The 26,189-nt window shown below is 40.4% G+C and overlaps 2 protein-coding genes across 5 annotated transcripts; one reads left to right on the plus strand and one right to left on the minus strand.

Moving 5' to 3' along the window:
- Positions 1-2,478: 2,478 nt before the first annotated feature.
- On the minus strand, positions 2,479-17,735 carry dnajc10 (DnaJ (Hsp40) homolog, subfamily C, member 10). Of its 3 annotated transcripts, XM_085135012.1 has the most exons (26): positions 17,622-17,735; positions 16,793-16,895; positions 16,369-16,625; positions 16,089-16,251; positions 15,900-15,950; positions 14,878-14,960; positions 14,506-14,637; positions 13,751-13,844; positions 13,498-13,575; positions 13,254-13,297; positions 11,833-11,898; positions 11,306-11,371; positions 11,136-11,225; positions 10,894-11,004; positions 10,693-10,807; positions 10,278-10,405; positions 7,526-7,642; positions 7,333-7,434; positions 5,771-5,831; positions 5,169-5,263; positions 4,357-4,490; positions 4,122-4,175; positions 3,844-3,991; positions 3,533-3,655; positions 2,933-3,040; positions 2,479-2,858 (listed from the first exon to the last, which is right to left on the minus strand). In XM_085135012.1, the coding sequence occupies exons 3-26, from the start codon at positions 16,576-16,578 to the stop codon at positions 2,847-2,849; spliced, it is 2,385 nt and encodes a 794-aa protein (XP_084991138.1). In that variant the 5' UTR covers positions 16,579-16,625; positions 16,793-16,895; positions 17,622-17,735; the 3' UTR covers positions 2,479-2,846. The 3 variants fall into 3 exon arrangements, with proteins under 3 accessions (XP_084991138.1, XP_084991137.1, XP_084991139.1); XM_085135011.1 differs by lacking the exon at positions 16,793-16,895 and having other exon boundaries at positions 17,622-17,729; XM_085135013.1 differs by lacking the exon at positions 17,622-17,735 and having other exon boundaries at positions 16,793-17,172.
- Positions 17,736-19,076: 1,341 nt separating this feature from the next.
- nup35 (nucleoporin 35) lies at positions 19,077-26,073 on the plus strand. Of its 2 annotated transcripts, none has more exons than XM_085135027.1 (9): positions 19,077-19,366; positions 19,941-20,108; positions 20,215-20,345; positions 20,973-21,030; positions 22,624-22,732; positions 22,810-22,879; positions 24,492-24,620; positions 24,727-24,861; positions 24,956-26,073. In XM_085135027.1, the coding sequence occupies exons 1-9, from the start codon at positions 19,354-19,356 to the stop codon at positions 25,031-25,033; spliced, it is 891 nt and encodes a 296-aa protein (XP_084991153.1). In that variant the 5' UTR covers positions 19,077-19,353; the 3' UTR covers positions 25,034-26,073. The 2 variants fall into 2 exon arrangements, with proteins under 2 accessions (XP_084991153.1, XP_084991154.1); XM_085135028.1 differs by having other exon boundaries at positions 20,218-20,345.
- Positions 26,074-26,189: the final 116 nt, after the last annotated feature.

A 26,189-nucleotide genomic window follows, 5' to 3' on the forward strand; every position in this document is an offset into this window, starting at 1 on the left:
TATTAAAAAATCGATTCAGGATTTTAATGAATCGATTTTACGTTATCCAAGCCAGAATCGATTTTAATTGATAAATTGATTATAAAAACCCACCCCTAACTAGCAGGTTGCTGAGTAGACATCTGTGTAGTGGTTTGTTTGAAATCTACCACTTTTTCCTTCAGTTTCTTTGTCAAGAATTAACTTCCTGTTCAACTGAAATGCCTTCCTGTTTAACTGAAATGCCTTCCTGTTCAACTGAAACGCCTTCCTGTTCAACTGAAACGCCTTCCTGTTCAACTGAAACGCCTTCCTGTTTAACTGAAATGCCTTCCTGTTCAACTGAAATGCCTTCCTGTTCAACTGAAACGCCTTCCTGTTTAACTGAAATGCCTTCCTGTTCAACTGAAATGCCTTCCTGTTCAACTGAAATGCCTTCCTGTTCAACTGAAATGCCTTGGTTTTTCAGTAGTGTGTGTGAGAGCGTTTCAGTAGTGTGTGTGAGAGCGTTTCAGTAGTGTGCGTGAGAGTGTTTCAGTAGTGTCTGTGAGAGCTAAAATTTCAGTAGTGTGTGTGAGAGTGTTTCAGTAGTGTCTGTGAGAGCTAAAATTTCAGTAGTGTGTGTGAGAGCGTTTCAGTAGTGTGTGTGAGAGTGTTTCAGTAGTGTGTGTGAGAGCGTTTCAGTAGTGTGTGTGAGAGCGTTTCAGTAGTGTGTGTGAGAGCGTTTCAGTAGTGTGTGTGAGAGCGTTTCAGTAGTGTCTGTGAGAGCTAAAGTTTCAGTAGTGTCTGTGAGAGCTAAAATTTCAGTAGTGTGTGTGAGAGCTAAAATTTCAGTAGTGTGTGTGAGAGCTAAAATTTCAGTAGTGTGTGTGAGAGCGTTTCAGTAGTGTGTGTGAGAGCGTTTCAGTAGTGTGTGTGAGAGCGTTTCAGTAGTGTGTGTGAGAGCGTTTCAGTAGTGTGTGTGAGAGCTAAAATTTCAGTAGTGTGTGTGAGAGCTAAAATTTCAGTAGTGTGTGTGAGAGCGTTTCAGTAGTGTGTGTGAGAGCATTTCATTAGTGTGTGTGAGAGCTAAAATTTCAGTAGTATGTGTGAGAGCGTTTCAGTAGTATGTGTGAGAGCGTTTCAGTAGTGTGTGTGAGAGCGTTTCAGTAGTGTGTGTGAGAGCGTTTCAGTAGTGTGTGTGAGAGCGTTTCAGTAGTGTGTGTGAGAGCGTTTCAGTAATAATGTCCCTTACGGCACCTCATACAAATTAGCCAGATATAAGCATCACTGCTGCTTAGTAGATTTTTACTTTTGAGGTAGACTCTCACCTACTGCTACAGAAGACAAAGAAGACTTTCTCATGATCATCAAGAAATCTTTAATGTGAACCTGGCCAGAGTTTCCCAGTGTGATCATCAGAGACAGATTCGATGAAAATTATATGCACAGAAACATTATTATCACCACCTTTTTCTGTCTTACCGAAGGCATGGATGAACTTTAGGCTTCAGTTCACAAGGTTAGCAGACCAGCTGCTATCTACAGCTTAATTTATTGAGTATAGTATAGTAGATGAGTTTTCTTCAGATCACATAATACAGAACCGTGACACAATGTAATGTTCTCATGGTAATGTAATGTGACTCAGGTCCGTTGTGGATAAGCCCGTGTTCCAAAAGTTGAATCAGTGCACAGGTTGTTTCCTGATCAACTCTTTTCTGGGGAAGTCACTGCACAGAGAAGCAACAGTGACACCTGCTGCCCTTCTTAAGATACACAGCCATTACAAACCATTAAAAAGCTCCAAATTATTTCAATACAGTTTGTTATTTTTGTTTTGTTTTTTTATTTGTGTAAATTTTCCAAGAGCATAAGATAAATGCATCAGTTTTATTTGTTTGGTTTTTTACTGTGGGAATACATATTACATATAACAAGTAATTAATGATCTAATTAACTTTAACGCATTAACAGTATAAACCTTTTTTTTTTTACTGAGGATTTCAGCGGGCACCCAATCCTTGATATATTCTGAGCTCTTTTCAGAGACTTTATAAACCCTGTCTGCACATATTTATCTTGTCAATCCAACTTTTCTTAAGCTCCTGTCTCCTGCACAATTTTCAGCCAGATGACACAGTGAGTGAACAGTGACACCTGCTGGTCAAAGTGTGAATAACTAAGAAAACATCTACAGCTGTGTGTTTACGTTCTGGAGTCCATACAGAGCATTGAGGAGGACGATCATGTTTTTAGCGGGGCTATTGCCACCTCATGTCCCTCTGGATGCACCCCCATCCAATCCCGAAAAACTCAGTTTGACACACAGAAAAGCAACAGTGTTGAGAAACCATGAGATTGAAATGCTTGGCACTTTTGCTTGAGAAAAAAACAAAGTAATTGAAAGAGTTAATACTTTGTGATTATTTCTTTTTTCTGAATCTTGTCAACATCTTTGTAAACTTTGAATTTAACCTGCAGCAATGGTTGTAAAACTCACAGGGATGCACACACATCTAACAGAAACAAACCGTTTTATTCTCAAACAGTTTTTACATGAGCAATAAAATACAACACTATGTCAACATTTGGATCAGCGAGTGTGTGTGTGTATGTGTCAGTAACATGATCAATACACAGTGTCCCAAAGTTTTACTTCATAGAGTAAATAGAAACAATGGAGACAATTATAAACCAAACATAAACAAGGCAGAAGTGTTCAGTACATTCAGCACAGCAGGTAACAGTCGGTCCCAGTGTTCCAGCTGTAGCTTCTATAAAGGAGTGTTGACCGATTGATCATCTTGCTGGGCCAATCAAATTCACTTCTGTCTCTACCTGACCAATCAGGTGGCTCATCTTCCTCACAGTACCGCCCGCTTCCATCACAGCTCATCCTACAACATACAAACGTGTCAGACTCCAGTTCAGCGGCCGGGTTGATTTGTGCTTGAAGTTAACCGGCACTTACCTTTGGCTTATTGTGTAACCGTGGCAACAGCTGTTGTAGCCGCTGTCTGACGGTGTCAGCGATCACGTTAGCGTCTCGGCTATTGATATGCTCCCCACTCTGTTCATGCTGTCAGAACACACACATACACACACATTATAATCTTTTCCACTATTAAGTCAATCCATAACTGATTCTTTCCCATCAAATCTGACGATGAAGGCTGTGCTTTTTGCTTTTCTTTCCTTTTTATAAAAGTAAACTGAGCTCTTTTTTTGGTGATGAATATAAAACATTAGATTATAAACCCTGCTTTTACTTTTTTTAAATGGTATTTGATGGACAAAATGTTAGAATGGGGAAAAATCAGGAGTTGATTCCTAATTAACAAAAATATTTGGAAGACAGATTCACCAAAACAAAAGAAAAACAAACATATAAAAAAAACTGAGGCATGGAGAAAAACATGGTAAGCAACACAACTTTTACAAAATAAAAAGAGGCTACAGCCATGAAGTCTAATCCTAGAACATTCTTACTCTGAAGTGACAGTGCTAGTCACGGTGTGTGTGTGTGTGTGTGTGTGTGTGCGCGTGTGTGTGTGTGTGTGTGTGTGCTTACCCTCTTTTTTCCCAGATATGGGTAAAATCTGACAGTTGGGTAGGCGGTGATTCCAGCTAACTGACAGGTCTGATGATGAGCCTGACAGTCAACTTTCCCTGCCCGGACCTCTCCTTTAAGCATCTGCCAATCGCACACACACAAAAAGCATGACTGCAGGACTCTTGACTACAAGAAAACCATACTTTTAAGAAACCCTTAATTTGTGCTTCGTCCCACAGTCTGTTGGAGAAGTTTACTTTCGGTTTGTCTCATCAGTCACTGCAGAAAAAAAGCAACAAGATTCATGCAGAGAAGCAAAGTTTTCACACCCGAGCTAGGGCCTCAAACTCCGGGGCAAAGTGTTGACAGGGTCCGCACCAGGGGGCATAAAAATCCAGGACCCAGTGATCCCGACCTGACAGAACCAGAGATCTGAAGGTCTCTGGAGTAAGGTCCACAGAGGCTCTGGGTAAAAAACTGTACACACAAGAGAATAACTCGACTATTAACACTGTACACGTCACATTTCACTGGTTCTTTTACTGCAGAAAGAAAAAAAAACCCTAAAGAAATACAGAAAGACAAGAAAAGGCAACTTGTATCTCACCTCAGTGCCCATGTTCTCAGTGAATGGGCATCTCTGTGCCAACCATTATAACTCCTACAGAGACAGGCAGGCGAAAAGGAAATCGGTAATCAATAATCTAAGTAAAAAGAAGATGTAAGAAGGTAAAACAAATAATTCTGATCATCTGATATGTTGTGATGAAACTCATATCCATATTCTCGTCTCCTGGAATATTCATTTCCCGACATCTGAGCATGTAAAGTGAGTTACATACGTATAGCGATCTGGCTGCCGGCTGTTTCCAGGGTACAGGCGGATTTCTGGGTATGCTCTCACACTCTGGCTCTGACAGAACGACTGAAAGCGCTGACAGTCGACCGAACCGACCAGGATCTGACCTGAAAGCAGCTGGATGGAAACCAAGACAGCGTCAGGTTAGAGGCTGCTCTCTCCTTCTGAGAGTCCTGACCCTCTGTTTTCATCTGCTGATTTCTGTCACTTGCTTTAGGTTCATAAACAAAATCACAATGCTCCTGGTTTTCTTCACAAATTCACTGTTTTCTTGGAGTTGTGCAGATTCAGTCATAGGTATTAATTTTAAAACTGACATCTAAACTGAATTTCTTTCCTTTAAGGTTCATATATTTTTGGACCAGGGCACAATTTGGCTATTTTAACTGTTTAATAAATCGTATTCAAGCTTATGTTATACAATAAATATGGGTTTAAAGGAAAGAATCTCAGCTTAGTTTTTAGAAATATGCCATTAACTGTCAAGAACAGGTCATGCTGCAGAAACAAATTTATCAAAGAGAGAGCAGGAAAATTGTGAATGGCAAATTAAGACCTTTGTACATTCTGAAAACAAAATACCAAAAGTGTCTACTAAGGTTCATCTAAAGCCTACAACAGCAGAACAAGCTGGAGGCTCAAACTTCCAGTGGCTCAGGGTTACTGAAGTTTACTGATCAGGTGACAGTAGAGCGAAGCAGCTAGATGACCTTTAAAGTTTATACAGCTCTCCTTCTTGTGTTCTTTCAGTTTGTGTCTATAGTCTATATATGGCACATGTAAAGTGAGTTATACCCGGGCCATGCGTCTCCATTCAGGCATCAGAGCCTGACAGGGACCACACCAGGGAGCGTAGAAATCTACCGCCCAGATCTGTCCTTCATCTCGACCTGCAGCAGAGAAACAGACCACTGTGTTAGACTTTAACTTTAATAATCTGGCCTCTATGGTGCTTTAAACTGAAAGATGGGAATGGGTACTTTTAATAAAACAGCAATTGCAGCTGTCAAGTTGTTTTAAAACAGTGCTGTTCAAAGTCTTTGCAACTAGCCCTTTTGCAAGAAGCAGTTTATTGTCACGGCCGTGGTTCAGGGGGTTAGGAACCTCATCTTGTAACCGGTTCGATCCTCAGCTCTGTCTGTCTTGGTCGTTGTGTCCTTGGGCAAGACACTTCACCTACCGCCTACTGGTGTTGGCCAGAGGGGCCGATGGTGCGACATGGCAGTCTCGCTTCTGTCAGCCTGCCCCAGGGCAGCTGTGGCTACAACTGTGGTTTGCCTCCACCAGTGTGTGAATGTGAGAGTGAATGAATAGTGGCATTGTAAAGTGCTTTGAGGGTCTCGAAAAGCACTATATAAATGCAATCCAGTATTATTATTGTCAGGAGCAGGTTTTACCTTTAACTTTCTCTGTGAAGCTTGAAGGATCCAAAATCACGACAGATGGATTAACCAGGTCCTGCAGAGATAGAAAGATTTGTGATCTCACTGTCTTTTAAATACTCCACTTTGAGACCAAAGGCAACCAAAGGAAAACAGCAATGAAAAAAAATTATACTATGCATCAAATATTATTTTGTAATAATATTGACAGTGGTGATGAGCCCTTTAGCTGCAATGATTCACTGAGTAATAAAAAAAAAATTGATCATAAAAAAATTTCTCAACACAAACTTTGCTTCGATGCTTTGGTTAATGCACGGCTCTGATTTCCACTGATGTGTTAAACGATGTAAACGTGAGCGCTTAACACAGGTGTGACTAAAACAAACCTTCAGAATAAATGTGTTTAGGAGCAGTGTGTGAATAAAAAGTCGGACAACATTAAGCCCACGCAGGCCTCAGTTTTAAACAAAAACACAACAGCAGCAATGATGATGATGCTGGCAGTTTAACATGGACCCGGAGTCTGTTTACACACCACAAAGAGCAAAGAGACGGAGCCGTTACCGAGACATTGAGCTCAGGGAGAATGAAAGAGAAACGTTTCTAGTGACGTAAACAGCAGGGCTGTTCCTGTGATCACCAATGGTAAAAGGCATTAATCTTTAGTGGGGGAAAGCGAGCAGAAGTCCTTCATCAAAACACCCGATCATCAAACTCTGACGTAAAGAAAAGCAAATTTTGTAGCTGCTCCATCCACCGCCGTTTCTTTTACACAGAAAAATCTGCAGTAAATCTCCAGAAGTTGTATTAAAACGTCCAGATGAACCGTTAACTTCGTCCGAACCCATGTTCAGCTCTCTGAAGGCTGACAGCAGCCGTCCTATTTTAGATGGAAGCAATGCCTGCAGTAAACAGGGATCAGTCTAAAGGGGGACATGGGGTGTAAAAACCCATATAAACGTCAAGTGCTTTCATAAAACATTTCAGATTAAAGTGAAATAATATAAAATATTGTATTAATTAAATTGCACTAATATTTAAATATATAAAAATAAAAGCTTTTTTTCACAAGCCAATAAAAATGTGTTTAATATATATATATATATATATATATATATATATACATACACATATATATATATATATATATATATATATATATATATATATATATATATATATATATATATATATATATATATATATATATATGCATTTAAGAAAGCGTTTTCTTAAAAAAAATGAAATTAATATGGTGTGCAAATACAGCTAAAGGGTTTAGCTGTATTTCTGCTTTTACATGCAGTGAAACTTTAAAATATTGCAATTTCCAAAATGGAAACCAATGAGCAGTTCATTCTGAAAGACCTGTAATCTCTTTTGAGTTTTTATTATTGCTCATAAATGAAACTCAAGTATTTCTTATCCGATTATTTGATTAGATTACATTTGAAAAAGATTACTCATTACAGCTGGAGCTGTAAATTTCTTAAAGGTACATTTTGACCAAACGGTGTACAGATGACAAAAATCCAGGCAAAGAGGAGCCATTTCAGTTGTATTTGATGTAGTACCTGTATAAACTCCAGGATGCCATCAGCTGAATGATGGCCTTCATATTCATGCACAGAAGAACCATTGAAGATCACTGTGGTGGGATAAGCCTGAATATTATACTGAAAAAAGAGAAAAGTAAATTACTAATTGGTCGGCACATTTTAGCCTTAAGCTTAAAAATCAACAATATACACGGATGTGTGTGCTTACTCTAGAACAGAGGTTGTGATGGATGGTACAGTCCAAAGTGCCAAACTTCATCTGCCCAGCTAGCTGGATTGAAGCTTTTCTCAGTTCCGGCAGTAAAGCTCGACACGGGGGGCACCACTGCAAGCAAGAGCCAAATGTTTGTGAGGTTAATAAGTAGCAACGACAACTCTGAATTCTTACCCAATGTTCAAATCTGAGCTACCAAGGCTTTAGGTTGTCCGTGGTCGTTATCGCGTCAGTAGTTTGGTTTTTAACTAGTGCTATTTACAAACTTCAGTTTTCACAAAGTGGTAATAGATTAAAACTGATTTTAAGTCCCATTTTCTCACTTTTGGTTTTTAATGTTTTTACTACGGTTGACAAAGCTTGATTAATTAACCCTTGTTCACACAGCGGTCTCAGTGTTTCAGGGTCTTTCTTGCCTCTTACAAGCTCACAATGCTCCCACAAAGTGGTCCATAGTTAGTGACTGTTTGTGTTGTAGGTGTAGCACCACCACCAGCCCTGAAGTTAAAACAAGGACTCTGACTGGCTGCATCATCAGTGCCAAAAACATTTGGAGCAACCAGCAGATTACTCTTGTGCTACGTTTGGTCCTTTAGTTCATAGCTCAGTCACACTAGAATAAAAATAGTATTAAACTGTCAAACCTTGCAATTATAAAATAAATAAAAAATAACAGTGATTGCATTGAATATTGTTTGCAACTGAACAATGCACACATAGCTCGCCTGGTGGGAGACGTGTCTCCAAACGATCCCAGTCCAGCTCAGACTGGATGCAGTCACGTGAAGCTACATCAGGGTCAAAACCTATTTCAAAGTGAAATTCTGATGTTTTTTATATTTAAAAAATTTAAAAAAATAAGATTTTTTTTTCTTTAATAATTATTTTACTTTAAATAAATTACTTGTTTTCATTAATTTCTTTTTTTGGGCTTCAAATTTATTTTTTTTTCACTTTCAGACTCTTGATCCTGATTTTGTGTTGTGACAGATTTCCAAAGCTTTGCAAATAACTCCGTCTAAAAGACAATGCAATCAACATGAGTCAATCTGGACTGATAAGAGTAACTTGCCTCATCGATTGGCTTTTATCAATGTTTTACAGTCAATTGTCACATTATCACAGCTGTGTGTAACTTCCTCAATCGCATTCAGCCAAATGCTCCCTGTTTCTCATGAAAACACGACAAAATATCAACGCTTAGAAGAAAGAGAACAGTATGGATATATTTTACAATTTATTTACTGGTTGTTCCAAAGTGGTTTACACTTTGTATTTTAGTCACTGAAGCAACTTTAGGTTTAGTCTACTATAATCTTGTAATATTTAATCAACTAAAACTAAAAGATTTAGATGCAACAACTACAAACCACAAGGTTCGGTGCTAGAACCAATTCTGTTTACATTATACATGCTTCCCTTAGGCAGCATCATTAGAAGACATAGCATACATTTACACTGCTATGCAAATGACACCCAGCTCTATCTATCCATGAAGCCAGGTAACACACACCAATTAGTTAAACTGCAGGAATGTCTTAAAGACATAAAGACCTGGATGGCCGCTAACTTTCTGCTTCTTAACTCAGATAAAACTGAGGTTATTGTACTCGGCGCTGAAAAGCTTAGAAATATGGTATCTAACCAGATTCTTACTCTGGATGGCATTACCTTGGCCTCCAGTAACACTGTGAGGAACCTTGGAGTCCTTTTTGACCAGGATATGTCCTTCAACGCACATATTAAACAAATATGTAAGACTGCATTCTTCCATTTGCGCAACATCTCTAAAATTAGAAATATCCTGTCTCAGAGTGACGCTGAAAAACTAGTTCATGCATTTATTACTTCCAGGCTGGACTACTGCAATTCATTATTATCAGGATGTCCAAAAAACTCCCTGAAAAGCCTTCAGCTAATCCAAAATGCTGCAGCAAGAGTACTGACAGGGACTAGAAAGAGAGAGCATATTTCTCCTGTTTTGGCTTCCCTTCATTGGCTTCCTGTTAAATCCAGAATTGAATTCAAAATCCTGCTCCTCACATACAAGGTCTTAAATAATCAGGCCCCATCTTATCTTAATGACCTTGTAGTACCATATCACCCTATTAGAGCACTTCGCTCTCGCTCTGCAGGCCTACTTGTTGTTCCTAGAGTATTTAAAAGTAGAATGGGAGGGAGAGCCTTCAGTTTTCAGGCCCCTCTTCTGTGGAACCAGCTTCCAATTTGGATTCGGGAGACAGACACTATCTCTACTTTTAAGATTAGGCTTAAAACTTTCCTTTTTGCTAAAGCATATAGTTAGGGCTGGACCAGGTGACCCTGAATCCTCCCTTAGTTATGCTGCAATAGACGTAGACTGCCGGGGATTCCCATGATGCATTGAGTTTTTCCTTTCCAGTCACCTTTCTCACTCACTATGTATTAATAGACCTCTCTGCATTGAATCATATCTGTTATTAATCTCTGTCTCTCTTCCACAGAATGTCTTGTATCTATGAAGCGCCTTGAGGCGACTTTTGTTGTGATTTGGCGCTATATAAATAAAATTGAATTGAATTGAATTGAAACTCTTTTGTAGTGAATCAAATGTAAATAAATAAATAAAGGAAGAGTTTGTTGTTCACTTTTGAGGTCACAGCTTAATAAATCATTTTAACCACTAAAATAACCACTCAGTTGAAAATCTGCCACCAAAAGATAAAGCACAACATCATAATTGTAATTAAAGTAGTCAAATACAAACCGGAGCGAAGAAGTCGACGAGCCACGGCTCCTTTCTGTCTGAAGGAAAGTTGTCCGGCCCCAGAGTGGTGACAAAAGCTCGAACGCTGTCCCTCGCAAAACCCACAATATTGTACAACACATCTTTGCCTACACAAAACACACGAGGTAATGCAGATGAGCAAACCTTCTCTGACCGGATTAACTTAATAAGCCATTGTTCAACCAACCTTAGCAAACTGGCTCCTCAAATAATAACATGAGCCCTTTTTTGGAACTCCTCTATCCTTGTAACCTTGTAACAAACTGCTAGTTGGACAAGACGTACATGTCCTCCTCAAACATGCAGAGATATTCAAACTAATTTAAACAAATAAAATGCAAGTGGAGAGCAACATGGGAATACAGCAGAAGTACAATCCAAATGTAGTACTGACCATGGTGGATCTCAAAGTCGTGGATTCCCAGTCCTTTAAAGACAGCCATACAGGGTTTATGAATGTAAAGAGACTGACACAGCTCTGAGTCCGCTATACAGTCCACTCTGCCAACCTGGAAGGACAAACAGTCAGTCAGACATACAGGCAGGCAGACAGATACATGCAGAGACACGCAGAGACAGTCAGCTAGACAGATACCTGTATGTGGTCATTTCGGAGGAAAGCTTGTAGCTTCTTGTACTCGTTGGAGGCAGAGTTTTTGTTACCAAACGTAAAACTGATTAACCAGCGATGATGGGCCAATTTACTCTGGACGAAACAAGTTACACTGCATCAGAACAATTTTACATTGTACTTCTGTATTATATTGAATTACGCTGTAATACAATACAAGTAATTGTATTATGCACAGGTGGACTGTGCATCTGGAGTCAGAATACCTGGAAACTGTCGCTGGTGAGAAGTTCCAAATCAGGTAGATGGTTGATGACCTGATTATAAATTTCTTTACTGTCCAGAGTATTCAGCCACTGAAACACATACACATAGAGTCAGTATTCCAGTACTATACACAGTATTAGCACAGACAGTAGTGTGTTCTTCGTCTTACAAGTACACTGCCTGGTTTATTCAAAGCACTTCCAGGTGGGAATAAAGCAGTTGCTCCACTGGTCACCTGAAACACAACAGAAAGATTAGCCAAGCAGGCGATACTGCTGGAAATAACTAAATCAGTCTAAAGTCAGTTCTAAGCAGAGCACTATGTGTTGACAAAATATCACCCTCCCTCCTGGCTGTAGCTCAGGGGGTATTGCAGGTCATCTACTAATTTACTAATTGGAAGGTTTGGTTTGTTCCCTAGTTGCTCCAGTCTGCATGTCAAACTATTCTTGGGTAAAATACTGAACACCACGTTGTTGTCTCATTGGAGTGTGAATGTGTGAAAAAAGCATGTATGAATGGGTGAACGAGGCATGCTGTATAAAGTGCTTTGAGTGCTGAGGTAAACTAGAAAAGCACTATGTAGAAACCATTTACCCCCATCTTTGCAGATGATACTCTCACTTACATTGTATATAACCCAACTACACAGATATCTCATGTAAGTACTATTACTATAGTACTTCTGACCTTTACCTGGAAACTTGCACAGATCTGTTCATCTGTTGTGCAGTCCATCCATCCCACCTTAACTAGACCATCCTACATTCAGACACAAACATTTAGCAGTTATAAAGAGATCAAACACGCGCTGTAGTATTTATTACAACACATACATCAGCATCACAGCTACTAATAAACTTGTCATGATAGAACTACAAATAAAAGTTAGATTTTTTAAAAGATTTTTAACATTACACAATGTACGTTACAAATGAAACATAACTTGAGGATAGTGAGCTACCTTTATAGGATTCAATCAAATTGCCTAGACGACACTAACTGTGGTAGGTCTGTCGGTCACACACAGACATCGTTTACAAGGCTGTTCCTCGCAGCTATTAGATTGGAATGACAAGCTGGAAATCCAAAGTACGTCCTCACTTCAACAGGTTAGAGGACAAATGCACGAAGATGACACACAACCCCTCAGAGAAAGCATTTGCCTGTCATTCATCGGCCCCAAATAAAGCTTATCATTTGAAAAATATAAAGAGTCACACAGCAACACTGTGGTTAGACACACGGTCTCTTTGGTGACACATTCACATAAGTAGAATTTAGCATTTAAGCCTTTTTTGTCTTTGTCTTTCATGTAGGACAGTGTTAACATTATTAGTGACATATATCCTCAAGGCCCTTTCACATAGGACGTGACATGCGCTGCGCTGACCGCTAACTAGAGCGAAGGACCCAAATTTTGTGCTGTGCTGACCGTTGTGCTCTGCCTGTACATCTTTTTTTTGCAGCCGTTTTACCTGTAGTAAGATGCCCCTGCTCCTTGTCATTTCAAAATATCTCTCTCTGACTTTTCTCTCTTCTCAAGTACTTTAAGAGAAAAAAAATGACCTCTTCAAGTGTTTGAAAATTTCCAAATCCATCCAGGGCCAATTTAACCTATCCCATAAAACACACCTGCTCTGTGTCTGTGATATCACATCTCGAAAGCAGTTTTGTTCTGTTCTTCACACAGCTTCAAATGACATAAAATCTGAATGATCGTCAGAAGCAGAGCATGTGGTCTGCACCGGGCCTTATAATTTGACTAGATTCTCTCTGTGCCTGATTTACTGTCCTCCTTATCTGCTCCGTGCAGCTTGAAGCAACTTCCATAAAAAATATTTTATGTAAGTGATGCGGCGCACAAAGCAGATTCAGGGATTCTTCTGAATCACACTGCAGTGTGTCTGGTGGGATTTAAGCATTTCTCTAATTGGGTATTTCAGGTGTAAGAGTCATGGGTCTGGGAGACTGAAAACCAAAGCTGCGTGCCCCTTCCTGCATGGCTTTATAAAATGCTCTACTGGCTCAAATCTTTAAAGTGAATTCATTCATTCAGCAGACACAGCATGTCTCTGTGATAAACAGCTGTAAAAACATTACTGCTGTTGTCTCACCAACATTCCTGCCAGCTTCTGTCTCGTTCTTGGCTCCAGGCAATCTGAAAAAGAGACAAACACCATTTATTTTAAACAACAAGCTTGATAACACCAGTACACTCTGTGTGTCCACGTATCAGAGCACGTGGTTATGTAGACTGATTTGTGACACATCTGCCTGTCTTTTCATAAAGAGTCTTGTATGTGTGTCTATGTGTGTGTTAGCATGCAAAAAAAAAAGCTGACTGTGCACATGTGTTACCTCCACTGTCAGAGCAGAAGGTGATCAGCCAGCCGAGCCCTGACGAGAACGCGCTCTCTATCTCGCTGAACACGTTACCTGGAAAAAAAACATTAGCGGTAAGTATAGGATGAGGAATAAACTCGAACAACAGAAAAACTCTCCACAGACTGTATTTCAGTGAAAGTTTAGCCAGACTGCTCGCTAACACAAAGTTAGCTCATCTCAATCAGGAAGAAAAATGTGAGCTGTGTGGTCGCGGGTTGTAGTTCACCTTGCCAGAGCTGAGTGATGGTTGTAGTGATGAACTGCATGGAGAAGCGAACCAGGTTGTCTCTATTGCGCTCCCCATTGAATTTCTCTGGTCTCTACAGAAATGCAAAGAATTGATAAGAAATTAGAAGAAACAAAACATGGAACATGTTAAATAAAGCTTTCAAACAGTGAGCACAAACTTTTATGTGTGGGTTTTACTTCGTGAATGTGTGAACGCACAAACTCCTCAGCGGAAAAGTGACATTACAATGCACCAACTAAACATGTGCCTCAAGCAGCAAACATCAAAGAGGTTTAACAGAAATAACTACTCGGCTGTCGGGTCTCCATCTGTCTGTCTCCGCATCCACAACAGAGTGCAATCAAAGCTATACATGGTTCTCCAACAGCATCAGTAGTTGAAGTAAATGTACCCTTGAATGAGAACGTACTTACTGATTTTCCTTAACATGCACTTTTTGTTTAGTGTAAACAAACAAAGGAGGCAAAGGATAAATAAGCTGTTTGCCTATCATAGGAAAAGTTCAATTATGGACTAACACTGGTAACTGTAAACAACTGGTTTCAAGCTTTTGTCATTACTTTGATGAGTCTGTTAAACTCATTTATCGACGTTAGATTGAAACTTTTAGCTGGTGCCTGCTCAGGTTTGTAGTGTTCAGGTGCTTGAGCTAACTCAGTATGTGCATGTACTACATTCATTTTTCAAAGTTGAGCTATATGCATTTTTGCTACAAAAAGCAGCAAACACACCTGTCCTGATCTGTATATGTACAGACTGGGATAGCTGTTGATGCCCTTCCTCCTGCAGAGATGATTGTTGTCTCCACAGTTCACCGCTCCAATCCTGATCACACCATCCATCTCCTTGGCAAAATCCCTCCACTGTGACATGCAAAGGTCAAAGCAAACAGACACGTACATATTTTAGTAACTCACTCTGTCTGACACAGAGTCTAACTCTGTCTATGTGATTATTATCAAGTTACAACTTGAGCAAGAAACTAACAAAACCAGGAATGTTTTTCTAACAGAGGCATACAGTATATAACACAGAAGAAAACAAAATCATAAAAGGGTGCAAGACTGAGGATGTGTGTTTAGTGTGTTTCTTGTATATGTTACCGTCGGAGCCAGCTGGTGACAGTGGGAGCATCGTGGGAAATAGAAGTTGATGAACCAGATTTCTCCAGAGTTCACTGCTGCTTCTGAAGCAGACACACAGACACGTCAATCACTACCTGTTTACACTCTTGTTTCTCACACAGTGTTTGTGTCGTGGTGCCTTTGAAATCCTTTTACTGATAAGAGTGGGGTAAAACTGCAGTTTGGAGAAAGCTGCACAGCTGTTCTGCTTTATGCTAAGGTCTGAAGACTTACAGGAAAAAAGGTTTACGGCACATATATACACACACACAAAAAACCAGACAGCAAATAGCAGTTACTCTGGAGTTTGACCAGCCATTCCCAAACTAGACAAGTTTGAATTGTACCCTGCAGGTCACCCAAAACTAAAATCAAACAAGAAAACCATTAAACATTTCCTTTGTGTTTTCACTTTGATTTGCTGCTGACAGGTTTACTTCCAGATTAGGCTCTTTGTGTCTGATGACAAGATATGAAATAAGTTCAGGATAAAAAAAACATTTTAGAACCAATCCAGTATGCAAGACAAACAACTGAGAGCCTCTTCACTCATGAGCAGAGAGTTTGAAATCAGAAGAAGACAAAGACATCCGTCATGAAAGAATGGAACCTGATGTCTATGTGACAGTGGGTAGGACTATTACAATACTGAAGTTAATTATGCAATGTATGATGTCTGTCATTAAACAAGAACAACATCTGCATGGAACTCAATATGACTGACTCCAACCGAGTGACAAAAACTGAAAATAAAACAGTAGTCAGGAGGTGTGAAAGTAAAGAAAAGATTGTACTAATGACTGAGACATAAAGACAACTCCCATTATTTCTCCTCAAAAAGATTTCAAAAGCCAATCAAAATAAATTTGAGAAATCTTTAAATTTACATAGTTCTTACGTGTTGGCTTTTTCTGAAAGGAAAACGTCAAACAATCGAAAAATGATGAAGGTTTTTCTCATTTGTACACTAAAGCAAAAACAGAATATGCTTTATATCTTACCAAAGTCTCCACTGTCCAGCGTGATGATCTCCAAATCATCGTCATATATACCTGGACAGAAAGACAAACTTAAATACTGAACAACTCTTTGTTCACAGCAGAGCTAGCTATTCTTTTCTTTTTACAATATCCTCATAAAACGATGTCTATACAAACAATTGTAAAAAGATTCAAGTGTTGGTTACTTACCAAAGTCATATCTGTAGTAGTTCCAGCTCTCATAGCGTCCGCCCTGCTGCTCGTCCAGTCCTTTTTCTCCATATTTATCATATTTCTTTCTCAGGTCTTCATCCTTCAGAACTTCATAGGCACGATTGACCTGCAGGAACTTCTCGTGGGCTGAGGGGTCACCCTGAAATAGTCAATAAGCATCAGTTTTGTCAGGGTTTCATCGAGACGCGACAGATTTCAGAGAATTACTGTGTCATTTTTTTGTGTTTCTGGATTGTGGTTTGTCTGCGTAACTCACGGGGTTTTTGTCAGGGTGCATGGTGAGCGCCAGCTGCTTAAAGGCCCGTCGTATCTCTTTGGTCGTCGCTTCCCTGCTGACTCCCAGCAATTCATAGTAGTCCTGGCCCTCTGCCCAAACTGCCACCAAAAGGACGGTGAGGAGCATCGGCAACACCATAAGCCAGATGGACCGAGGGTGTTGGGCCCTTAGGGCAACCCTGTGCGCCATCGGGAATGTTCCTTCAATGAGTCAACAAGCAGCTGCAACTAAAGGAACTGGGGCAGAAAGACACAAAGATCAGTTCTAAATACCCTGTCCACCCAATCCTGTAGCCATTACCGTCCCCTTGCCTCACTAATATCACAGTAAGTGAGGCACACAGCTTCTTTCCACAGCAAGAAAAAAAACAAATACAGTCACCACAGGAGAGCCAGCATGTCACCTTAGGAGTGTCGTTTACATATGTGGCCTGTTTGGATTGGCTTAAAGGATGGAAGCATTATCTCTACTTTTACATGGCCTCGGGCTTTGGAAGGACAAGTGGTCTGCAGATAAAAGAAAGAGGAGCATTTTTTTACACCGTTGTCTTTTGCATTGCAGTTTCCTGCACCTTGAACTATTCAAACAGTTGCTTTGATATCCGCAGATTTCTTCCCTGTTTTCAGGGTCACTCCAGGAGGATCGCCTACTTTTATGGTACAACAGTTTTCCTCGAGAAAAAGGAACATACTACAACATATTTAATTTTACATCTTACACAAACAAAAAACACAAATTTAAATGAAAGCTGCATCTGCTTCCACGAAGCTGCCTTTTAATTAAATGGTAATTACATTTGATATTAAGGGAGAAATAAATAGCAATAATAGCACTCAGATATTTTAATCAAAATTCCAGAAGATTCTGAAAAACAAGCCTAGTGAAAAATATTTTTCTTGATACAGTAGAAGAAGCCAAAAAGGCGATACATCAAAGTACATGCATTGTTAACACGCCTGTGGTTATTACCACTGCTGGGTGTGCACAGAGGAAAAAGGAAAATAAAACATTTCTGTTAGCTTTCCTAGCTCTTCATAAGGACCCCTGAGACAAGCTAAGCTAACAGCCAGACAACATCAACTATTCCTGTTACAACTTGCTCAGCTAACTAGCTCGTTAGCTTCACTCCGACATGGAGCTGTTTGCTGTCTTATTGGTGAAGCAAAAGCCAATATTGATGTAATATTTAGCAGACATTTCAATATAAATTTTTAATGCGTCGGCTTTGTTACCTTTAAAGAGTCCCAACTTCCAAAAGTCTGGAGATGAAGATCCGCATCAGCATCCGGCTCGGACCCGGCATCAAGTTGCACACAACAGCCCAAGCTGCTTCCGCTTACTGTGCTTCACAATAAAGGTCGTGCAGCTAAACGGTACACTCTGAGTCTCACACAGACAAAACTAAAACTAGATGTATGTTCAGAAAGCCACTCGCTAATCTAATTTCATTGTGTTATTCTGTTAATGATGGCCTGTTCCACCCACCAGCTAGCGTTATAATTTTATTTTGATAACAGAACTCTACGCTACCGGATACGTCTTGGTTGTCTGTAGAACAAATATTTAACAGTATTTGCCACATATTGATGACGTTCACGCAAATGGTGTGTTCGTTCGTCGGTGGATGTGCGATCCCAATGCTTCCAAAACTTTTCCATGGAATTTCAGTGTCCGGAAAAGAATTATGAGATAAAATTTCTTATGCATAATTAAAATAAAGTAATCAAATGGGGGAAATATAACTTCAATTAAAAAACGTTGATTTAGTTACTAGATCAATGCATTTTAGTTATTCTTGAACTTTTGGTTAATTGATCAGCAATCCAACCTTCTAATATTTCACAACATATTTGTTTTCTAGCATTCCTTGTGTTTATAACACTATATGTAAACAACCTGTAAGCAATGTTTTGCTTGTTCTTTCTACTAGTGCTTTTCTTTTCATGGATTTTTCGTGGATGCAATTACTCCATCAGTCAGTACAGGTCCCGAAGAGGTTATTAATGTGATGCTAAAATGCTGATGTTTAAATGAAGCTATTAAAAAGTTCATTTACGTTAGACTTTTCAGGTACTTAGGTTGTAGTGATTTCATTAAAAATCCTCGTTTGGCCAAACCAAGGGGTTAATAATGCTTCAAAAATCTTATTTTTTAAAGCAGTTCCCTTAAGAACTGGCCACACTGGATCATCTTTGTTTGTTTATCATTCAACACTGATTCCCCGTCAAATAGCAGATTGTATCACAGGAATAAAGTCTGTAGTGGTCAAGACAGTTTTCTCCTGTGACTATGTACAGAAACACCCTTTTTCCACAGAGCTTGGTTGCCAGGTTTTCCCTCGTTTAATGTGACTGGGTCAGATTTTACCCAGAATGTGAAACATCTACAATAGGATCAGCGAGCCCGGAATTACAACTGGAGCACTTACAGTATGAAGCAAAAGAAAAAAAGTGTAGTACAGTCTATAGTATATAGATTTTATTGAGTCCTTTAAATGTTTTCGGTTAAGCCAAAAATAAACAGATTGAAGAATCATTAAAAACAAATCCAGTGTATGCGTGTTGATAAAAAATTAAGTGTAAGAAAATAAAAGCCCTCAGATATTTTCTTTTCTTTGTACGTTCATTTCATTCATTAGAAAAATACAAATGAACGCGTCATCACATTGACGCTTTCTAAATTCGCCGGAAGTAAGCTGTAGTACTTCCAGTTTAGCGTCAGCCTTTTCCCAGTGCCTCTGAACTCCAGAAACACCCCGTGGCGGACTGAAAGAGTAGATTTTAAATCGGTCAGCTGTAACAGTTTAGATCCTTAAAAACAGCACTGACTCCTAGTCGCGTTTACGGTGCCGTAACAGTGAGTTATTGTGACACATCATTTAGCTTTGTTAGCCGGCTGCCATCCTTTTTTCCGAGCGTCACTTCCTACTTTTGAAAATCGCGGCCAGAAAGGAAAGAAACAGAGATGGAGTTACAAGGTATGGGAAACTTTTAGAAATCTTAATCCGTTGCGTTCTTATTTATGGTATTAGCTATTCGGCATTTATGGCTTTATTAGGCAAGCATGTCATCTGTCAACTCTGTGTTGGGGCAGCGGTGCTAATTTTCTTGCTTTAGAAGAAGAAGGTAGAAGGTAAACGCTGTAGAAGGTAAAGCACTAAAAAAAAGCCCATGTGTCGACCACAAGTGGCTGTATTTTAGTATTTTTTTAGATAGATAGATACTTAAAAAAAAAAATAAAAATAAAAAAGTTAAAAAAAAATATGCTCATGGCTCACAATAAAGTTCACACCATGAGAACATTCGTTTTTTCAGTAACTAAGATTCCTCTACACAAAGCATTATTCAAATAAATATACACCAATTTGCGTTCATCTCCAGATTTAACATTGATAATAAACACCTAGATTTGGGGCATTTGTTCCCACTTGTCAGAGTGAAGACATGCTATCAGAAGCTTCATAATAATATACTAGCATCTAATCTCTAAAGCTGCATTTCTATTAATGGCTGTTTTGGACCGTCTGTCATTAAATTATCCCTGTCTCTCAGTGGGTTCAGAGCCGATGACCTTGGGCTCTCCTACCTCTCCTAAGCCAACCTCTGGGGCTCAGTTTCTGCCCGGTTTCCTGATGGGTGACCTGCCAGCTCCAGCAAGCCCACAGCCTCGCCCTTTTAGCCTGGCCTCACCACTTGCGGATAGCACAAGCACACTTCGAGGTGAGTGGAAGAAGAGCCATACCTGAATACCTGTCTAAAGCTTATATTTTAGATTATTTAGATTAATTGGTGACTCATATTCATACTTAACTTATTTTAAATGGAGGAGGTGGTGGTGGAGGTTCTGCCATGCAGCCTGTTGTCCCCACACCCAAAGACAAGAGTGGAGCCCCACCTGTTCGCAGTATCCATGACGACCTGGTTACTGTAGCAACACCTCTTGCTGCACACAGACAGGTGGGTAAGCATGCACGGTAAAGTGAGTTAAACCGCCTATTTTCACATGAAAGCTGCTACCTCCTGGTTTTGTAACCAAGACAATAGCAGGGATAACGGGGGGGTTGGAGAGGGAGACTGCAAATGGGTGAAGGCTCTGCCATCAGACGCTCCCCAGTCACCTTGTGTCCAGTGACACAAGTGCCATTCTTCTTCACAGAGGTGTCTTTTGAATCACATTTAGTTAAGCACCTAACCCAGGACTAGTTTGGGACAGAACGGCATAACTCCTGGGATCTTTCACAAACAGCAACGCCTCTACCCTCAGTAAGGTGGTGAAACATGGAGGCCTTATAGCATTTCATGGTGACTTAATTTCTGTACATCATCATGCATGGTCAATATAATTTTCATATGTTCACAGATGTTCAGGAATAGATACAGGTGGTTGAATGGCACACAATTGATTCCTGAGCAGGTGATCATGTGCATGATGAAAGTAAACATAAAGTAGGCAAACAAAAAAAAACCCAGTGTGACAAGGCTTATTACAGGCCAGATGTGGGCTTGTGTTTGATGAAAGTTCACGATGACATGTGCAAAAGGCTTTTTAAAAACATGTTCCTCTGTCTGATTAACTCTCTACAGTCGTTCCCAGTCATGCAGTCTCCTCTGTCAGCACGTCAGGCCTCCACTCCAGGAACAGGTACATACTGACACTGCTGACTACTCTGTTCGTAGTGACTTTACAACAACTTCTAACAGTAATGCTCGTGTTATGCGTCGCAATGGCTAGAAGTCATCAAGGATACTTTTCTTTGTAGAAACATTTAAAATCAATGGCTTCCTGAGAGTACTTTTAAAAAAAAATGTAAATAAATAAAAAGAGCAGCTGGTGACAGAAGTCATTGTAGCTAGTGAAGTGAGGGATTAGCCGGCTAAGTCAACAATCAAACTTTGACGGGACCAGAAATATGAAGTTGGTTAGACTTATTATTACTGTCACTTGTAGCACTGGTTCACTGCTCAGTTATGGAGTGGCAGATCTATATCCAGAGCTGCCCAAAATTCTCTCACTCATCACGCTTATGCCCTTAGTGGAAGTTGTAAATGGGAGAAGTGGAATTCCTGGTGGTACTTTTATCTAGACAGTTAATGGTCAGTGGCATTACAAAAGCATATTCGGTTTTATAAAGGGAAACAGAGTGTTGGTCGTAGCACTAATTAGAAAATGTTACTCTTTTCTTACTTTTTGACTAGCCTAGAGCACGGTAGGCAGCACGGTGGCACAGTGGTTAGCACTGTTGCCGCACAGCAAGAAGGTCCTGAGTTCAATTCCACCATCAGGCCGGGGTCTTTCTGTGTGGAGTTTGCATGTTCTCCCCGTGTTTGCGTGGGTTCCCTCTGGGTACTCCGGCTTCCTCCCACCGTCCAAAGACATGCAGCTTGTGGGCATAGGTTAATTGGATAATCCAAATTGCCACTAGGTATGAATGTGCGAGTGAATGTGAGCAGTGCGAATGGTTGTCTGTCCCTGTGTGTTAGCCCTGCGACAGACTGGCGACCTGTCCAGGGTGTACCCCGCCTCTCGCCCTATGACAGCTGGGATAGGCTCCAGCGCCCCCTGCGACCCTGAAAAGGATAAGCGGAAGCGAATGGATGGATGGATGGATGACTAGCCTAGATTTAGATTGCGTTTTGATCACAGTGACACTAAGGGAAAATGGTGGTATGAGACCGCGGCACAACCATAATTATTGCGACAGTGTGCAACAAATATGAGGCCATGTTTTCTTTAGGCTGGTGGGTGGCAGGGCTGGGATGTCTCGCAGTCAGTTGCTGGCTTCAAAGCAACTTTGTTGCATCAAGATGGCAAAAGTCTATCTGTGATCATTTTTTCTGTGTTAATAGACAAGACAAATAGTGACGTGGCTCCTGGATGGTGATAAGACTGCAAAACAGAAACTTTGCAGCTTTTCTTTTATGTGGGAATATAACTAGAACGTGGTTGTAAATCACTAGACAGCCACGTTTAGTATTTTTTCTCTCTTACTTCTAGTTTACAAGGTTTCCATCCTACTTTCATTCTACTGTCACTGAACCATTAGGAGAATTGGTAGCTAGTAGCTTACCTTCCTTCTTTCATTGTTTGTTGCTGTAAAACCCGATAACACTTGCAGCTGCAGATACTGACACATCAGTGCACAAAGCTTTGTTTGTGTTGGCACTGAAAAGGTTTATTCTTTTGCTCACAGTGGGATTTATGGGGATTAACTGGGTAACATATCTATCCCGACAGGCATGCAGCAGATGTGTCTGTCTCCAGCTCAGGTGGACCCCTTCTACACTCAGGGAGAGTCTTTGTCATCTGACGACCAGCTGGACCAGACCTGGGTCACAGTGTTTGGGTATTTATGCTCACACTTCAACACACTACAGTTTAAATGCACTCTGTGTACATTAAGGGTATGTCTGTGTGTTTTAGCTTCCCTCCAGCCTCGGCTTCGTACATCCTGCTCCAGTTCGCTCAATACGGAAACATCCTCAAACACACGGTGAGACACTCGCACATCATTATCAGACTGCAGGATATTTGCGTCTGATCAAACGGGCACTATGTCATATAGTGTTTGCATATTAACTATATACTGTTAATATGCAAACAAGTAAAAGATGAGCTGTGTTCCAGTAGTAAAAACAAATACTAAAACAGAGTTAAAGATGTAGCGAAAATCAAGAATGGGAACTCTTCATGGGATTTTATCCCAGTCCTCCTGGAAAAGAATTGTGATAAAATACACCTAAGAAATCCACCCAATACATAGGAACAAAAACTCTGTTACATAATATAATCAGCTACTCTCCGGTCAGTCCATCGTCCCATGGATGAAATTGCTGTAGTGGCTCGAGAATGACCTGCCTGTCCCTCCGGATCGCAGCAGACCTCCAAGAGCAGAACAAGGTCACCATCACTAGCTGCAGAGCAGGAGGCCACATGACTGCAGGGCACAGTACATAAGAGAGAGAGCAGAATAACATGTTTGCTTCCTGACATTTCTGGTGTTTAACTGAATCCATTATACCTGCTAGCAGTGAAATACAGTTAAGTCCATAAGTATATGGACGGTGACACTTTTTTATCGTTTTGCATCTGAATACAGTCACAGTGGACTTTAAATCAAACAGTCGAGATGGGACCATAATGCATGGTCACATCTTGTGGACCTAATTTTCAGTGCCAGTGACTGCAGCACAGGCCCTAACTACCAACCAACACTTGTTGAGCTAAAAACATCTGTTTTAATGACGTCAGTCCACAGGACATGTTTCCAAAATGCATCACGCCTCTGGATGTTTATTTCTAAACTTTAGGCATTCAAATTCATGCTGAGGATGCAGGAAAGGTTTCCTACTGAGCATCGTTGAAGGTCATGCCTGAATCTTTTTAAGTCACTGCAGTTTTTCTTGACTTCTTAGCCACCACAGGCCCTGATGGCTGCCATTTCCTACAGACTGATGAAATGTCTATCAAAAACATTTTATGACTGCTGGTTTTGCATCGCTTCCTAATCACTTTCCTAGTATTGACTCTGAACAAGCACCAACAGACTAAGTGAAGTCTGACATTGTAGCAGAACTTTTCTGATGGTTCAGATCTTTCGGGGATCACTGACTTTTACAAAAGCACCTTTTCACTCCTTTTTTTTGTCCTCATGCTTAGTATTTATTTAGGTATCTTATTATCTCATTTATTTCAGGGGCAAAAAAAAGGTCTTTAAAGAAACGTATGATAAAAATTTTGGTCAGTGGAATTAACTGAAATGATTGCACCTGTTTGCAATCACAGTATTGGTATTTGGAAATCAGGTGCAATGTGTGAGTCTGACTGTGAAACCACATACTGTTTGAAACTGCTTCATTGTTGGCTTCACTTTTCAGACCTGGAAGCTGCATCTGTCTGTTATGCTGTCTGTGGTCTAGAGCAGACAGTCAGTGTATTTGAACACCCTGAAATCAGAGCACAGACAGGCTGTTGGAGCCCTGAGTCAGTGTTGGATGGTGTTTGTGATTTAGAGCCCAGAAGAGTCGCAGCCCAACCAGAGAAGCAACTGGAGTTTGAGGTGTATTGCTGTGAACTAACTTAACGTATCGATGACGTGTTGACAGATGGCGTCTCCTGGTAACTGGATGCACCTTCAGTATCAGTCAAGACTTCAGGCCAGGAAAGCACTGTCCAAAGATGGAAAGGTGTTCGGTGACTCCATCATGGTGGGAGTCAAACCCTGCATAGACAAGGTTGGGCTCCTGCTGCTCCCTGCTCTTGTCTGTCCTTTGATCGATTGTCCACACTAAGTGAAACTGAGTTTGAAGTAGCAATGAAGTTCGTTTATCTGTCTCTCAGAGCGTGATGGACAGCACTGAGGCTGTCTCTTCTCCTGTCTCCTCCTCCTTCTCCTCCTCCGCGCTCCCTACCACCCCTCGCTCTGCAATCAGACCACTCAGCGCCACCTACAGGAACTCAGGCAGTGACTACCAGGTGAACTTTTACCCAAGGGTTTAGTCTGGTCAACTTTAAAAGAGCTGACCTCTTGTTTTTCTTCGACTATAAATGCATGCGTGTCTGTGTTTAGGTGGTAGCAGACAAACAGACACCCAGGAAGGATGACAGCTTTGTTTCCAAGGCGATGGAGTACATGTTTGGCTGGTGACGCTGCATAAAAGGATGCCTGCAGTTTCAGAAGAGAGAGGGCAAGTGGTGGGAAGAGAGATGAACTGATTCACTACACTGCGTGTGTTGTGTGTGTGTGTGTGTGTGTGTGTGTGTGTGTGTGTGTGTGTGTGTGTGTGTGTGTGTGTGTGTGTGTGTGTGTGTGTGTGTGTGTGTGTGTGTGTGTGTGTGTGTGTGTGTGTGTGTGTGTGTGCTAAAATGTAGGATCTTTTCTTGCTGTCTTCTTTTATAATCAGTGTTTCAATGTTTTTTAATCTTTGTCTCAATAAAAATGTTTTTTGTTTTTTTTTAACTCATTGACATCGTTTTCATTCAGAGATGAAAACGATGCAGCCAAGGAGTGGCGCTGTTCACCACAGTCACATTGTCAAGTAGATCAGGATTTTTGGCTGTATTAAACAGTATGAAGGATGTGGCCATCATGGTATCACCTGCTGTATGATGAAGACCTGTTATGACAAGCAAGGGGTAGATATCACACACACGTATTGTCACTGTTCCTATTTATGTTCCTTTTTTAATCTGAAACTAGAGATTGAGCTGTTACAACTAGAAGTCTGCAGGCAGTTTAAAAAGAATCCAGTTTTAAGAAACATCTATGCCGTCTTCCCTTTTCAGATCTGCCAGGTATATTTATCTTATGCCATCTGTGGACAAGCATAGCAAAAAAAGGAAGTGTTCAGAGCAGTCTGAATCTAAGCTTTAGGCTCACAGTGATTACATCTACACACACTGATCACCATTATTTAAAACTTTTGACATTTTGAGGAGAAAATATATTTTTTTAAAAACCCATAATAGATTAACTTTAACACATCTTCCAATTGTTGCCAGAATGCATTCAAGAAAACTCACTTCTCTAATTAGAATATTTAATGTCCACTTTGATAGAAAAAACTGCAGACATTGGGAAACTGTCATCAGGCATCTCTGCAGTGCCCCCTGGTGTCTGGAGATTAATCATTACAGTTTGTTTACATGGTAAATTTGTACTGTAACATCTGCGTCATGCCAGCAAAACTTCATAGTTGATCTAAGGAGCTGGATAGAAAAGCGTCTGGACTTCTTTAAGTTGCTTGAAGACGTTTCACCTCTCATCTGAGAAGCTTCTTCAGTTCAAATGGTGGGGAGTCCCA

The sequence above is a fragment of the Neolamprologus multifasciatus genome, chromosome 16 (assembly GCF_963576455.1).
Source record: "Neolamprologus multifasciatus chromosome 16, fNeoMul1.2, whole genome shotgun sequence".
In the NCBI taxonomy this organism is placed as follows: domain Eukaryota; kingdom Metazoa; phylum Chordata; class Actinopteri; order Cichliformes; family Cichlidae; genus Neolamprologus; species Neolamprologus multifasciatus.

Excerpts from the sequence above, each read along its gene's own strand:
- dnajc10 (XM_085135012.1), bottom strand. The coding sequence starts at position 16,578 with ATGGCGCACAGGGTTGCCCTAAGGGCCCAACACCCTCGGTCCATCTGG. Across the intron at positions 14,961-15,899 it reads GCTGGACAGTGGAGACTTTG|AAGCAGCAGTGAACTCTGGA; the intron begins GTAAGATATAAA and ends TGTCTGCTTCAG. Across the intron at positions 11,899-13,253 it reads AGAAGCTGGCAGGAATGTTG|GATGGTCTAGTTAAGGTGGG; the intron begins GTGAGACAACAG and ends GTCTGAATGTAG.
- nup35 (XM_085135027.1), top strand. Across the intron at positions 20,109-20,214 it reads TAGCACAAGCACACTTCGAG|GAGGTGGTGGTGGAGGTTCT; the intron begins GTGAGTGGAAGA and ends TTTTAAATGGAG. Across the intron at positions 20,346-20,972 it reads CTCTTGCTGCACACAGACAG|TCGTTCCCAGTCATGCAGTC; the intron begins GTGGGTAAGCAT and ends AACTCTCTACAG.